The sequence below is a fragment of the Zonotrichia albicollis genome, chromosome 10 (genome assembly GCF_047830755.1).
Source record: "Zonotrichia albicollis isolate bZonAlb1 chromosome 10, bZonAlb1.hap1, whole genome shotgun sequence".
Classification (NCBI taxonomy): domain Eukaryota; kingdom Metazoa; phylum Chordata; class Aves; order Passeriformes; family Passerellidae; genus Zonotrichia; species Zonotrichia albicollis.
Genome location: NC_133828.1, coordinates 36,437,537 through 36,452,968, shown reverse-complemented (window position 1 = coordinate 36,452,968; position 15,432 = coordinate 36,437,537). Strand labels below are relative to the sequence as shown.

Here is a 15,432-nt window from a genome sequence, read left to right as displayed (position 1 = left end):
CAGCCCTGGAGCAGAAGCACTAAGCCAAAAAATTTCATCACTTGCACATTTCTCTAGAAAGCTTTGAAACTGCCATGAAGGGATTTAGGCACCCAGTTCCCTTTGAAGTTAAAACTTATTTCAAATTAAGCTTAAAGGGAATTGCTTATTTCAATTACCAAAGCCACTTGCAAAATCTTCAGTGCTTATTTTAAATAAATATTTTTGTCGCAACAGACTGTGGAAAAATCAAAGTTCTGCTTGAGATTTTTAAGAGTAAATAAAGATTTGAATGTTTACAAATAAATGTTCCTTTTTTTAAAAAAATATTACTACTCCACACTTGTAAATATTTTGTTGTCCTTAAGCAGAGGACCAAACCAGAAGGAATTAGCCCAAGATAAGGCAGATTTGTTTGCAAGTCTAGAACCCAGATTTCTTGATCCTCAGTCTCAGGATTAATTTGCATGCAGCATTGAAGATACTATAGATTTTTGTAAGTGGCATCACAATAGTTTACATACAACATTAGCTTTCCGAAATTACTTTTTTTCAAGATTTGCTGATGAAAAAAGAGTATTACAGCAATTAGATTCTGTTTTTTAAACTACACTGTGGCTGAGCTGTGCAGCATAACTTTACTATAGTAGGAAGAAACTGTATCCCACTTATGGCTGCTGAGAGAAAAAAAATACTTTAATGCTTTAGAAAATAATGCTCATAAATCTAAGCATTGGATTAAAGTGTTCGGAAAGAAATGCCCAGTGTTTTTGTAGGGCTAACTCACAGGACTACTTCCAGTAAATATTAAGAAATTGCAATTATCACCTGTCACAATTATTGTTATGAAAACCTGACAGAATATCCTGGATTCCCTCCTCTGAGTAATACTTCTTAAACCCACTCTTCTCATATCCAGACCACATACATTGAAGGGCTGACCCAGCATAGAGTTTGATTGCACAAATGTAAGTTCTTCTACTCAGTTAAAAATAAAATTGCATCAAAGAAAACAATTTTTCTACACACCTGCAAGTTATTTGGCAGTATTAGGTAGCTTCTGATAGAAATCTTTTAAATATGCTACCGTACAGAACGTTTGATTTCCTGTCAAATACATTTTTGGCTAGGTAGCTGTATAATAATACAGCTGTTACACAGGTAGTTGTATTCTCTTGCTGACGGTTATTAATAAATGTCATCACTGGCACTGTCCACATCAAATCCTCCAGAAGGTTTCACTGTCATCTTCCCAGATATGAATTTTTAACATCATTGGTACTTGAATGCAAGGCTGAGCAGTGACATCTCTGGAACAATTCACCATTAAAGTAAATATGCTAAACAGGATCCCTTATTATGTTAATATATTCTTGTCCATAGCAGGGAGAATTCTAAGTGTTAATCACCATGGAAAAATTATGAGTCAGTGGCCAAGTGATTGGCATGCAGTTTGTTATTTACTCTTCAAAGAACAATCTTGTCAAAGAATCCAAGTCTGCAGGCACCATTTTAAGAAAACGTTATTAAAGCATTAAGCTTGATGTGTCCAATTTAGTTAGTATATAATTAAATCAGTAAACACTTAAAGTTTTCTATTGATTTCTGTTCTCTGAAAATAATATGAAACATGGCTTAGATGAATACGAAATGTTTCAAAATCTTCATTTCATGACAGATTGTTTTGCCCTAAGTGTAAAATGTGCCACTTTCTAAGGGAAGAACTCAATTACTAAGGAAGTTACTGTTCTGGTCAGAGATGTTTTTTTAATTGCAGAAGTGTGGGCACTGGGTAGCAGCTGTGCTCTGTGGCTGCTGCTGACCTCTTTGGTGGCTGGGATAGTGTGGGATGCTCTTGAGGGTCAGTGAGGCTGTCCAAGCCAGTTCCCTCAGTCCCATTCATTTCCCTGAAGGCTCATGCTGCTTTTCTCCTGGCTGTTGTGAGATCTGCATGTTTTCTGCACAGTGAGTGCAAGTACTTAGTGTGTTGGAACAATATGAATTACATTGTCAGAGAAACCTCTAACCAAACTTTTCAAGGAAAAATTAATCTTTTTTCCTAAGCTGAAAATTCCATTCTTAGCACATGTAAATCAAACTGCCATTAGCTGTTTTTAAGACTTAAATAGGATTTCTCTGAAACTCTAAATTATGAAAGGTGCTGCCTTCATTCCTGAGGCTTGAGGGTCCAAAGGTGCAGAGCTGTGCCAGAAGGCCCGACAGCCAAGTTGGGCTGAGGTAAACAGGCAATGCAGGATTTAACCTGGTGACTCTGAAGGTTGGTTGCTTCCACAGATGAAAAATAAATCTGTTACTTTAGTATAAAATGAGCAATGGAGAAACACTGATTTGTTATCCAGATCCCTTCTCTTGAGTACCCAGTTCAGCACTGTTGCTCTAATGCTGGGCATGCATTTTGAACATCTGCCAAGTTACTCTACAGTTCTCATTGTACTGACATTTTCTGAGTTAATATTGGCACAGAACAGTATTTTCCACGTGTATTTCATGGAGTCCTTCCTACATATCTGTATGTTGACAGAAGAAGACAGAAATGTTTATTGACTGTCTTACAGAGAGAAAAATGAATAGTTTTTACAATGTGGCCGCAAACTGAAGAGGTGTCATGCTTCATTAAATTACAGTTATGTTGTTGGCTAGAAATTGCAGATCTGAGGTATATAATAGAAGCATTAAGTTTCTTCTCTATAAAACAGGGAACTAAATCCATTGGCTTAATTAATGTCCAAAAGCATATAGCACCTAGTTTTTCCCACTGAAACCATTTGGAGCTCCTGAATGTCCAGATGACCTGGCAGTGTTTTCCTATGGAACAGACTGGGTAGCAGGGTAGTAGCCTACCTTAGACTCCTGTCCCTACACACTTGGGCACAGCTTTTTAGTGTCTGATTGTAGATGTTCTCCAGGACATAAAAAAGGTGAAAATTGAACTTATACTTAAGAAACTAACCTTGCTGACTTGTTCCCAGCAGAGCTCTTAGAGCATTTGCATGGCCTGGGTTGTTTGTGAGCTCTGTTTGATGCTGGATCTCTTCTGCACTGCTCAGATTTGCTTTAATTGTAGAAGTTGCTCAAGAACAGTGCTACAAAGCTGCTATGGAATTGTTTATTCCTTCAGCTGAGCTGTTTTCAAATACTGAGTTATTTTCAGTGTACCAGGTCATATTATTGAAGCTCTGAGTGTGGTGATATATCCTAGCTCTCTCGTGACTGCAAAAGTGAGTATTTCCTGGGTTTTATTTTTGTTTTCAGAAGGCAGATGGTGTATATGTCTCAATTAAAGGACAATCTCTGCATGATTTAGAAACTAAATACGGGATGTTGCAACAAAATGACAGTTGTTTTTAATGAAAAAAAAATAAAAGCTTTAAAAAACCGTTATGAAGCACACAAACTCAAGTAACTGACTTGCATAGGATTAAATTTTCTAATTTCTGCTTGTCATCAAATTTAAGACAGAGTTGCTTTCTGGTTCATTGTATTTAGATAGTAAACAGTTATTTGGAAACACTATGAGAAATTTGCTCTCTGACATGCAATGAAATGAAACTGTTTAAACTTCCAAATCTTGATGAAGTTTTCAAGCTACTGAAAACTGTGTGTTCAGTGCATTGTGTTTGTCATTTTCCTCTCTAGCAATTAGCACAGGTTCATGAATGTATGAATAAACTTTCTGCTACACTTGTAGCCATAAGTTTTCTCCTGTTTCATCTTGTCTGTGCTAAAATCTGTAATGAGTTTTTGTACCATCAACTAGGTCTGTGCCAGAAGCAAGGGAAAAACAGAATAATTGACTACTTTGAACACAAGGCCAAGTGTTTCCTTTTTTTCTGTACTTCTAGCTCTCAGTCATTCCACTCTTTCTGGCAAAGCAGGCAGAGGTGAAAGTTGACAGAGAGCAGTCGCTTTTGGTTCAGACCCGGATATCTACCCCCAGGGTTTCATTTACATGGGGGAGAGAGACACCTCATGATCTCACATCCCACAAGCCTGAAGGATCCAAGTGAGATGGGGAAGAAGGAGCAGATACTTGAATCTGGGCTTTCCATAAATATTCTTCCTACCATGGTGTCTGACACATTACAGACATGACTTCTTTTTTCAGTTTCTCTCGAACTCTGAAAATGCTGAAAAAAACCCAATTTAGTTCAAGATGAAATCTTGGCATGTTTTGCATGAGGGTAAAATGTTTTTTTATGTATGAAGGTATGTCATTAACCCTTCTACTCTCCTGAGCTAAAATGAGGCTGTTCCACAAGCAGACAGAAGCAGGGGTAGATCTTGTTCCTTATGCTAATGGAGTTAGGTATTAACTGTACTTGTTTACCAGGTGCTGAAATCCATCACTACAGAAGACATGCACATAAATTTCGGCATGTCCCTCAGGGAAGACAGTAGGAATTATGGATTGGTTGGAAATACTATCTTGAGTACTGATGTTTTTTTCAAATTCTAAGAGTTTTCCTTCATGCTTTATGAAAGCAAGTTGTGCAGAGAGCCATTTCAGGGGAGGGCTATTTCTATTTTTAGTAAAATTCCAAAAAAGGGAAGCAAAAAAGAAAGAGGGAGGCATCTGAGCATATCTGCTCTCACGACTGCACCATCAGGGCAAGGAAGGGCACAACCAAATGTCTGGCAGCTACCAGCCTGGGTGGGGTTTTTCCTCTTTTTGCTTTATGTCCCCTCACTCAAAAACAAGCTCTGTAAGAGGCAAGCTTGCCTTGTAATGTTTATGTTGTTTCTAGAAGGCAGATTCATTTAAGGGAGAAATAGTAGTCCTTTTACTTCCAGGCTGATTTTCAGCATTGGCTCTTTTCAATGTAAATACCAAAACTAAGACAAACCATCTTTAAGAAAAAAAAAAGGCATCAGAAGCAGACTTGAACTAACATTTCCAAGAGGCTCAAATATTTTAATGAAAACAATCATTTGACCTTGTCAACTTTGAGTAATCTTACTAGATTTTTTTTCACTAACTGTCTCCAGCAGCCTTTGAAGAAAATAAGTTGCATTTCAAAGCAATGCATAAGATGAGCTGGTATTTTTAAGGAAGATCTAAGAACAGTGGGGTGTGCACTATTAGGCAAAGAAGACAGCTGCATAGAGCCAGAGACCTGTCCTTGTACTCATCCCCTTCCACCCTGCCCCAGCCTTTAATTTCTGCTCAGGGATATTTTTGTCTGCAAAACAGGATATTCAGCCAGACCTTCCAGCAACCCTTGGCAATTTGCATGGTTTGATGAAGTCCAGTCACAGTCTGTATATCCTCAGTTTAGTGAATATAATGACCTGGTGGGTAAAAACTAAAATTTAAACCAAAAACAAAAATGTACCTACATAAAAAAGGCAGTGCCCTAGCAGAATGAAGTGATGAGTTCATGTTCTCTGCTTTGCTGCTATGGAAATCTTCACTGAGGTGAGAGTCTTTTAAACTGGCTAAAGCATAGTTGTTCCAGTATGCATGCACCTTGCCTATTAACTTAGGCACTGCAGCTAATACACAATGTTGGCCAAGAGGTTATCTTTGAGTGAAAATCATGCTGGATTCAGGAATTTGCTTTTTTTTTTTTTCCTGAAAAATAGCAACAGTATCTGCAGCCCGAGATGGCACTTGAAAAATGGTGCTTTTTCTTCATCCTTGCTGCTCTTTGTTCATATCAGGCTTAATGGAGTGTGGAAGCAATCAAATTCCTGTCATTGTAGTTTTTATTAAAAGCCATTGCAGCTCTGAAGAGAGACCCAAAAGCTATTTCATTTCAGTTTAGAGAAGAGCAGAGTCTGATGTTGAACACAGCACGTGCACAAACAAAAATGTTTACATGTTTCTAAACCATGTCACTGAGTGAGTTTACATGGGGTTATGCATCTAATGAGTAACTAATGGGTTTTTTCCATTAATAGGGGTGTTTAAGTACAGATGAGAGGCCAGACTCTACAGGCCTTACAGCTGGCACCTGATCATATACATAATTTCATCCTCATAATATAGCTCCAACCTGAAATAAGAGTTTCAGCTCAGGGTGTGACCACATCTGGACAAAGGGGAAAGCTGCTCTGAAAACACCACTTGCTGCCTTGGCTTGTACAACTTGGGCAGGAACAAGGCTGTAGAAATACATTTTCTGTCACCACAGCAGCCAGGGTACATGTCACTCTGTTGGTGGCCCAAAAGTAATGTGTCCCTTTCATGAGTAGTTGTGCTCTTTGAAGGCCTCAGTTTAAAGAGCGCTAAGGCCCCATGGAAGATGTGGCAGGACAGATACCTTCCTTACAGTAGTCCAGTAATACTGGGATAGTATTAGTATCCAGTATTAGTCCAGGGATAAACACCTCACAAGTACTCATCTAAACCTTTAACTAGTTCTGCTGGGCTGGCACTTGTCAAAGAAAGGCTTCTTTGGGAAATATCCAACTATTCTTTTTTGTCTCAGCCATAAGTACTGTGAGAATATCCTACCTCTCCATTTTTGTGCCTCTGGTTGCTAAAAAAATCAATAAATTCAGAGCATATAAAAGCCAAGCATACTTTTAGGGAAAATTACTAAAAAATGGAAAGAAGGTGGAAAACTTTTTTCTGTATTCACTGCATAAAGTTTTTCAGAATAAACTGAATAAACACTGCTGTTGACAGCTAAGCCATTAGATATTTTTTTAAGTAGTTTGATCTTTTCACATCCTATACCACATCCCTACTATCTCCAGTTATTCTAAAAATCAATCTGTCTGTTGTTTGAGCCATAGCATTAGACTCCTACAGTGGTTTTGCAACTCATGGCTCCTGAGTTTCACGGAGCATCACACGATGTGTTTCAGGGTATCGTGCACAGCTTGTAGTTTGCTGCAACCAAAAGGCTTAAAATCAAAAAACTGGTTTTATTGGGTTGGGGGATATTTTGCTGCTCAGTGTCTTTCTAATTGGAAATAACTAAATAGAGAAGAGAAGAGAAGAGAAGAGAAGAGAAGAGAAGAGAAGAGAAGAGAAGAGAAGAGAAGAGAAGAGAAGAGACCAAAATATTCAAAACTTTTGCATCTGTTATGACTGTCAGTAGGCACCTCTGTATAGTCTGCCAGATACTCAAAAGCACTTAGCACGTGCTGCTTCCGTTGGAGGCAATAACATCTTAAAAGCCAGACTACTTCAATCAGGCTGCCTAGTTGAGCATAAGAAAATAAGAAATGTTTTTTCACAGCAGAGGCCATTCTCTGACCAGGATGCTTAGAATAGCAGGCAAAAAGAGTGTGCTGTAAAAGGAACGAGCTCCTTCACTTCTGGAATTCAGTGGTTTAAAGGCATCCAGAGTGTTGTATTTAATGGCCATCACTATACATAACTCCTATGAACTTGTCCTTTTGAACATGTTTGTGTTTCTGTATTGTAAAACATTACTTGTTTGTGAGGGTAGATTATGGATGTTATATTTAACTCAGTGTTTCTCTTATGCCTGCTGTCTGGTAATTTAATTGGGTGGCCTCTAGTTCTTGTTTTGTGAAAAATACTTATTAGCCATTTTCTCTACTGTTCTTCTACTTACCCTGCACAATTTGTAGAACACTGTCTACGAAAAATTTATGGACCCAAATTTCAAGTTCTAAGCCATATTTTTGAAGCTATGACATTTTCTTTTGAGAGTATAGCAAAAAGTTATTCCTGCTTAAGGAAGAGAATGAGGCAGAGGGATGGTGCCTCATTCAAAAGTAAGTTACTTACTTTTGGTATACAGCTGTTTCTTTGTGAGCTCACAAGTGATATGAGAAGCAGCACATGGTGATAACTACTCTACTTTTAAGTGAGATCATTCAGCATTGATTGTGCTGGAAATCTGAGCAGAAATTCAGTATGAGATGGGTCTTGGCCCAGTATTTTCACCTGTTAAACTGCTGTAAGGAATGGATGATGACAGATCATGGAAGAAGTGTAGAAGATTTCTTTGATTCTCTTAAAAGTTTCATCTTCAACTCTGAATATTCTGAGGATCATCCAGAATAATAAGAGTGTTTTTTAAAGGTATTTTTAATTCTTTAGTTTAATATGTTGGAAGAACATATTTTATTTTCAAGTGCCAACAAAGCATTGCTATGGATGTTTGTGGTTAGGCTAGTTCCTTGCAGAGGTCACCTTTGAATCACATGGTTTTTTGTTTGTTTGTTTTTAACTAGGTGAAGCAACAGTGAAGAAGAAACCAGCTCCAAAGACTCCTCCAAAAGCAGGTAATTTGTTGCATGTGTCACCCACATTTACCAATGCAACTGTTTGTCTACTAAGTTTGTTTGCACGTGTGATTAAATGGTAGGTAAGTCCAACTTGTTAACACTGTACTAAGAATTAAATTATGAGCATCCAAAGAAGTTACTCAGATGGACTATACCAAGATCCTACAAAGTGTCAGTAGTGTGTAACTTATGCCCTTTTGCATAGCCACAACAAACCTTGGCTTTCTGTGAAAGAATTTTTTCTGTGTATCACAGAATCCTCTGCCTGAGTAGCTACCCCAGAGAAGGTGATAGATTCTACTTTTCCTCATCACTGGCATTTTGTTAACCTGTTGGTGTGTTTCCAGTCTTTGAGGCAAAGCAATCTATATTTAAAGTTGCAAGGAAATTTCCCCTATAGGAACTTCTTTTCCATGTCTTAAAACTTCACCAGACCTTTAAACTGTTCAAGCTGCTTTCTAAGCCAGATATACACCTCAGCCTAGCTTCCTTCAGATATTTTCAAAAAAAACCCCACTTCTAAAAGGTCAAGTCCACAGCAGAGGGAACCCACTTTGTTTTAATTACTTTAAAAAGGAAAAGAAAGCACTTTTTTCATGCCCAGCAGCCCTGTGCTATGTAAAGAATGTTACATTTGGCAGTGAGGTCATTGTAATATTAGGGAATGCCTCTTAACATTTCTGTCAATATATCCTCAAGTCTGCCCCCTTCAATACACACACAAAAGAATAATTTTTTTATCTTGCTGCTTTTATAAGCAACAGTATTGGTTTCACCCTGGAGTTGTCCAGCCTATGATATTTCTGGCCTCTGTGCTTAGCAGCTACCAGGGGTCTGACACTCAGCAGCACAGCTGAGAGCCAGGCAGGAGCACTGTTAGCAGGAGATGTTCTGCCATCTATTGATACTCAGGCAGTGAGAGGAAACAGAAGGAGGAATGCCTGATTCATTAATAGAGGGGAATGAATGGGACTGTGAGGTTTAAAAGAAACACTGTAATACAGAAAGATCCATCATTGCTCATGGCAAAATTTATTGTGATGGAGAAAGACATCAATTTCCTTCCTTGTCTCTCATGATATTTCTGTGCCACATAACGTTTATCTGGCTACTGAGATAACTATAGGCAGATCTTGAGTATTAAATTTTCTGAATTTTCTTGGTGACATCAGGGAGCAGCTTTGCAGACCCCCTCAGCACATGCAGATTGTTAAGAAAGAGCCATTCTTCAAATATGCAAGGTTCAAAAGAAAAAGATTTTCTGAAAAACCCACAACAAAATTTCATAAACTGTATATTTGGAATTGGTGGTGGGTGCCAATGTTTTTGTCTTTTGGATGTCTGTACCTTGGTCTTGCATGAGCAAACTTTGGATGGGTAAATTGTTATTGCTTCACTCCCCTAGAATTACCAAATCCACAGAATTTTTTTCATTGTAAGCAGCAGGTAACTGCTAATCTGAAATTCAAATGCTGCTGTGAAACAGCTGAGCAGAGAAATGTATGTGTTTTGAATTTTAAGAAAACTTAGGGTCATTTAAAGGGTTATTTAATTTGTTACTTTTCCCTTCAGCTGCTCCTCCTCAGATTACTCAGTTCCCAGAAGACAGAAAAGTCCGTGCAGGTGAATCAGTGGAATTGTTTGCCAAGGTGGTGGGAACAGCACCCATAACTTGCACCTGGATGAAATTCCGTAAGCAGGTAAATTGTTTTCTGGTTTCTTTTAACAACCATTGAAAAAGCAGAGCTGGAAAGGAACACCATTGACTATCTCCCATTTTTGCATCTCCCTTCCCGAGGAACTGGCAAAGTCCATCTTGTTCCTGCAGATTGTTCTCCTCACCTCTCCTGAAAACATTTCACTGATGAAGATTTCACAAGCTCCATTGGCAAATTATTGCAGTGTTTAAATAGCTATAGTGTTCGATTTTTTTTTCCTAATGCCAAACCTAAAGTTTCTTGCAACATTTTAGACCCTTTACTGCCTGTCCCCTCCTGTTAAAAATGATAGTTTCTTTGTGAAAAGTCTTAGACTATGAATTAAAGGATAACTGATGGGAAAGATGCAGGTATCTGAAAAGTGTCTGTCACAGGGGACATTTCTCTCCTTTGAAAATGACTCCTTCCTTGTTGATGCTGGGTCTAAAGTTATGTCAAAGGGGCAAAATACCATTATAAAAAACTTGAGTCTTGCAACACAAATGTCACCATACAGGGCACAACAGAAATCCATGCCATGAGTGCTCTCACTCTCTAGTTTTAAAGTTCCTTCTGCATGAATTAATATCTTTAAACTATATCACATGTCCATAAGGGCAGTGTCTAAAGAGAGTTGCTTTAACAAAGCTGTTTAAAATCACTTTAAATCAAATAATCCAATATGCAAGTTCAGACTGGAAGATGAAGTGTCACGCTAGGACAGAGCAAATATAAATATCAACTGTAGCTGCTGTTCTGTTTATTTCGTTCTGAACTTGTCATGCACTCTATACAACACAAATAAAAACATCTCCTCCTAGAAGGAAGTTTAGACTCTAAATCCAGACATGTCAGCATTTAATTGAAAGAATTCAAAACAGTTTGTTAGTGCAAAGGGTATTCCAGGGTCCATCCTTGCTAACTCCAAATGACCTCTTATTTTAGGGGAAAGGGTAGGTTTTTTCCTGAACTCTTATATTTCCTTAAATTTCTTTATCTTCAAGACTGGAGTTAACCACTGCTTTCCACAAAAAATAGATCTCAGAAACCTCACTGACATTCAGTGTTTGATTTTGCTAAGCTCTGTCTTTACGTTTAGGTAAAATGTGCCCCTCAAAACTGAGTTTCTGGTTTGGGCAGAATTCTGAGTTCAATGTTGAATACACCAATCCTATTTACCTGGATTTTAAGGCCTTTTATATATGCATGATCTATGTGATAACAGCAGCTAATATGTGATGATTAGCATCTCCTAATGCCGATATCAGATCCATAACCTGAGATTCAGAGTATTTTTCTCTTTTGTAAAACGCTATTTTTATCATCTTTATACTTTCTTCTGTAGTTATCCACTATGAGAAAAAGTGAAGTACTGCAAAATCATAAATTAAAATGACAAAAAAATTTAAATTATTCATTCTGAATGAGGTACAAAAGAAAAAAAAACTTCAGGAAGGATACCAAACACTGTAGGAGGACAAGTGAGGGCAGCAGTCTCTCATTTATTAGTTTAAAAGGGGAGCCACTTACTGTGTCCTGTGCTGCACCATAATTTTGCTTTATTTTTTTTTGCTTACACTTCACCACATATTGTTTTACACTTGGATTTCTTCCTTTTCTATAACTATGGTTATTTCAACTCTGTTCCATTCCCAGTCCTAAAAGTGAAAACCAGCCAAGTGTTTTGACAGTTTACTGGGAGTTATTTGTAGTTGTTATTTGAGATGATCCAGCAATTGGTGAGCTGTGATTCCAGCCCTGCTCCTGTTTGCTGCAGCTTCCTCTCTGTGTTTCTTCCTCACATCCCCTCAGGTGCAGGAGAGCCACAGTGGCCTCTCTATCTCTTTTGGGTATTCCAAAAGAGTATTTTTACTTTTAGAAAGGGAATGTCATGAATCTGTGACCCATACTGTTGTATGCCATGGCAGTGCAGTGGAGGGGTTCTGGAGCTGTGCTGAGCTAAAGAAGGGAAAGCCTTGGAAAGCCTTGGAAAGCCTTGGAAAGCCTCTTCATCAGCTGAGTCCATCACTGAACACTGCCAGCTGTTGAAGCTTCTCAACTACAACCAGTGAATTTCTTTCAGGATCCCAACCCATGTTCCCCACAGCCACTGCAAACCGCTGAGCATCCTTTCAGGGCTGTTTCTGCATCCTTTCAGGGCTGTCTCTGCATCCTTTCAAGGATTTCTCTGCATCCCTTCAGGGCTTTCTCTGTGCCCTTCTGGGGCTTTCTCTGAATAATGCAGATCTAGTTCTACTATCACCCCTTGACTAATTTTAATGAAGCATAAAGGAGCAGTTTAGAATCTCAGAAGTATGTTGGCAAGGTGGAACAACTTTCACTAGATTTTAACCCTACATAATCCCATTTGCTAACTTTCCATTTGAGTCATTGTAGGAAAATCTTTCAAAAGTTACTTTTGGGCAGATAGCAGTGCATGTGTTTTTCCTCAACTGAGGAAGGAGCAGGGAAAGCCCTCTGTTCTTAAAGTTTTGATTTCTTCTCTGAATATGTGGGACAAGATAAGGCAAGCTGAATAGCCTTCATTTTTAATTAAATTCTGAGAATGGCTTGGAAGAGTCACTTATCTAAGAAGGAAGTGGTGGGAGGAAGAAGGGCATTGACATTGTGCTGTCTGTTTCATAAGAACATAGTGTACAGCTTCTGTAATTGCAGGGTAGCATTATGAGGTTTTTAAAGAACTGTCATGTCTCAAGCTAATGCAGATTAAAATCTAAGTCACCTTGGCAATTTATGCTATGATAGCTCTGTTTCAATTAAAAACTAGTTTATAATATGCCTATGGTATTCAGCAGAGATTTTGATTTTTGCTTCTCCAGAAAATTAAAATGCTGTGGGAAAGCTTAATATGCTCTTTGAATGTCTCTCTGTACAGCTGTAGTGTTGTATCTCTATTTCATATAACATTGTCTTCAGTTGTTCTAACCCAAAAAAACTGCTACCCTGGTTTGTGTGGAAGTACAGAATGAAGTTGGTTAAAACAAGAGGGCAGCAGTGGATGGTCTGCACGTTGGGTGGATGGCAAATGAACTAAGGCTAAACCCTTGTTCCACTGCGCTTTCTTTAAGATATGTGAGACCAAACTTTGTTCTTTTGGCAATTGCACAGTTTGCACTTTCAGCCTGTCAAAGAGAAGTTAAAAAGTGACACACCTGTTCCTTAGTGGGGTTCCAGCAACACCAGTGCTCCCTGTGGCCTTTGCAGGACTGGAGCCCTTATAATGTTCCACTGCTTTTCTAGATGATTTGTGTGGATTACACAGTTTATCAGCTGGACATACTTCTGTAATAGAGTTATCTGCAAATAACACTCATACGATAACATTGTATTGTGCTTTGAGCTCTTTCACGTACAAAGAAATCTATCACATAACTTTTCCTTCAATTTGGCAGATTCAAGAAAGTGAATATATTAAAATTGAGAATGATGAAAACAGCAGCAAGCTAACAATATCATCAACAAAGCAGGAACACTGTGGATGCTACACCCTAGTTGTAGAGAACAAACTTGGCAGCAAACAAGCACAAGTCAACCTTACAGTTGTTGGTAAGTCCAAATTAATGTTTTATTTATATACTTACTCTTCAGACATCAGCCTGCATTTGCATTTTATATAATGATATGCCACAGGTTAAATAAAATAATCAGTTAAATTAAGAAGACTGAAATAAGAACTAGTATTTCAAAAAATGTATAGTGACATTGTAATAAGGACTATAAGTTAAGATCTGTAGGGCTATACTGTGTTTATTTGGAAAAAAATCCTAATTCCATGGTGATGAAGGCATAAAATACATAAAATAGCTCATGCTTAAAAAGAAATGCCCCCACAAGATAAAAACAGCTCCATGTCTCCATTTCAAATTCCTACCATGGTCCATTGTTTCACAGGGGGAGAAATCAGCAAATAAAGACAGTCCGTTTTAAATATTTTGGAACCCTTCATCTGTGGGCTTTTACACAGGTATCTTAAAGCTTCAAGCAGCCTTGTCAGGTGACACTCCCAGGCCATCAGGTTTGTTGCAGAGACTCTGGACAACTGCACAGACATGCAGACTGGCAGACAGCTGCAGTTTATTTGCAGATAAAGCTGCAGCCTAGTGAGGATCAGCCAAAATCTAGATCTGTGACATCTGGCTCTGAAAGGGCTAATGGAACCCACCTTGGTGTGGATGCTTCAGGGAAATCCAGGGAATTTCTGCAAGCCAAGATGTGATTTGGCTAAAACATCAGTCTGTGGGATGGGTCTGCTTCTGGGCTCTGTTACCTGCAGAGGGGTTATCACATAAGGTGGTGCCCTGACAGCCACAAGGGTGTGAGCAAGGCAAGAAATGGCCAAAAGATGAATGTCTGAGGCCAAAGATGAATGTCTGACTCCAATGAAACCAATGGCAAAATACCTTTAACCCAAATGGGACTGGAGATTCATTCCAGCAATCCAGTGAATACCATACCAGGTTTAATGAGTACAATCACATTTTCAGGTACAATATCCACTGAAGCAGACTGAATGTGACTCAGTTGCATGTTGCTCTACATATTGTCATTAGAGCCTTCCTGATTATTTAAATTAATTCCTTTAATTCAGTCTGTGGCTTTAATTGCAGTTAAAAGATAACTGGATGAATGAGTGTAAATATCAAGTGGATTCCAGCAACATGCCAGAGAATTCAAGAACAGAAGAAAATAGAATCAGTATTTTTCCCATGATGCATAGATAAATTGCACTACCCCTTCTAACAGTGGTTTGTACATGTCAGAAGTACAGCTAGGTTAAAAATGAACACCATTGGGAACACCATATATCTTGAATAAATATATACATTGCCCTGGGTTTAGGTTTTGGCTGCAAAACCCCAACACAGCTGATTAGCAGCTGGAAGAATTGCAGGAGATTAATTGCTCTTTATATTTCCCTCCTTTTCACTCTTTCCTAGGCAACTGCTGCAGGCAGATAATTGTAGCAGGTTATTGGGCAAGATGGATTTTTTTTAGCTGCACAAGGCTGACAATTCCTATTATCTTGTTACTGTGTGAGCCTTGACTCATTATTATATAAGTCACTGGTTTATTTCCTTTGGAGTTAATTGGTTTGAAAGTCTTTGAATTCTATAACCTTATAAAGCTACATCTCAGCCTCCTGCTCTGCTCTTCCCTAAGAAATGTGCCAGAGAACTGTGGGATTCCCAGAGATGCTTTTGGGAGAGTTGGGTGAAGAATCCTTACAATGTGCAGGAGTTTGCCATGTGTTTTGGCTGATGACAAGATCTCTGTTTCCAACTAAAAAGAATAAATTCCATCTTGTACGATTGCCAAGCTCTTCTGTGAGACATCTCGCTGATGTCAGCACTGCTGAAGGCGTGACAAGGCCTCCTAGCTTGCTGCACATGCATTTTAAGGCCAGATTCTTCCATCTGGGCACTCACAAATGTGGGAAAAGGGAGCAAAAATGTGTTCTTTATAGGAAGGGGGTTAGAATCTCACTATGACATAAAATCCTTCA

At 38.5% G+C, this 15,432-nt stretch overlaps 1 protein-coding gene across 5 annotated transcripts in view; it reads left to right on the top strand.

The window, feature by feature from the left end:
• Nucleotides 1–15,432, top strand: part of MYLK (myosin light chain kinase) — a 197,022-nt gene that overhangs the window by 141,608 nt on the left and 39,982 nt on the right. For all 5 annotated transcript variants that reach the window (XM_014265771.3, XM_014265772.3, XM_074548806.1 and 2 more), the window contains 3 exons: nt 8,158–8,208; nt 9,784–9,911; nt 13,322–13,475. In XM_014265771.3, coding sequence (XP_014121246.2) covers nt 8,158–8,208; nt 9,784–9,911; nt 13,322–13,475 — 333 coding nt within the window. The remainder of the gene's footprint in view (nt 1–8,157; nt 8,209–9,783; nt 9,912–13,321; nt 13,476–15,432) is intronic.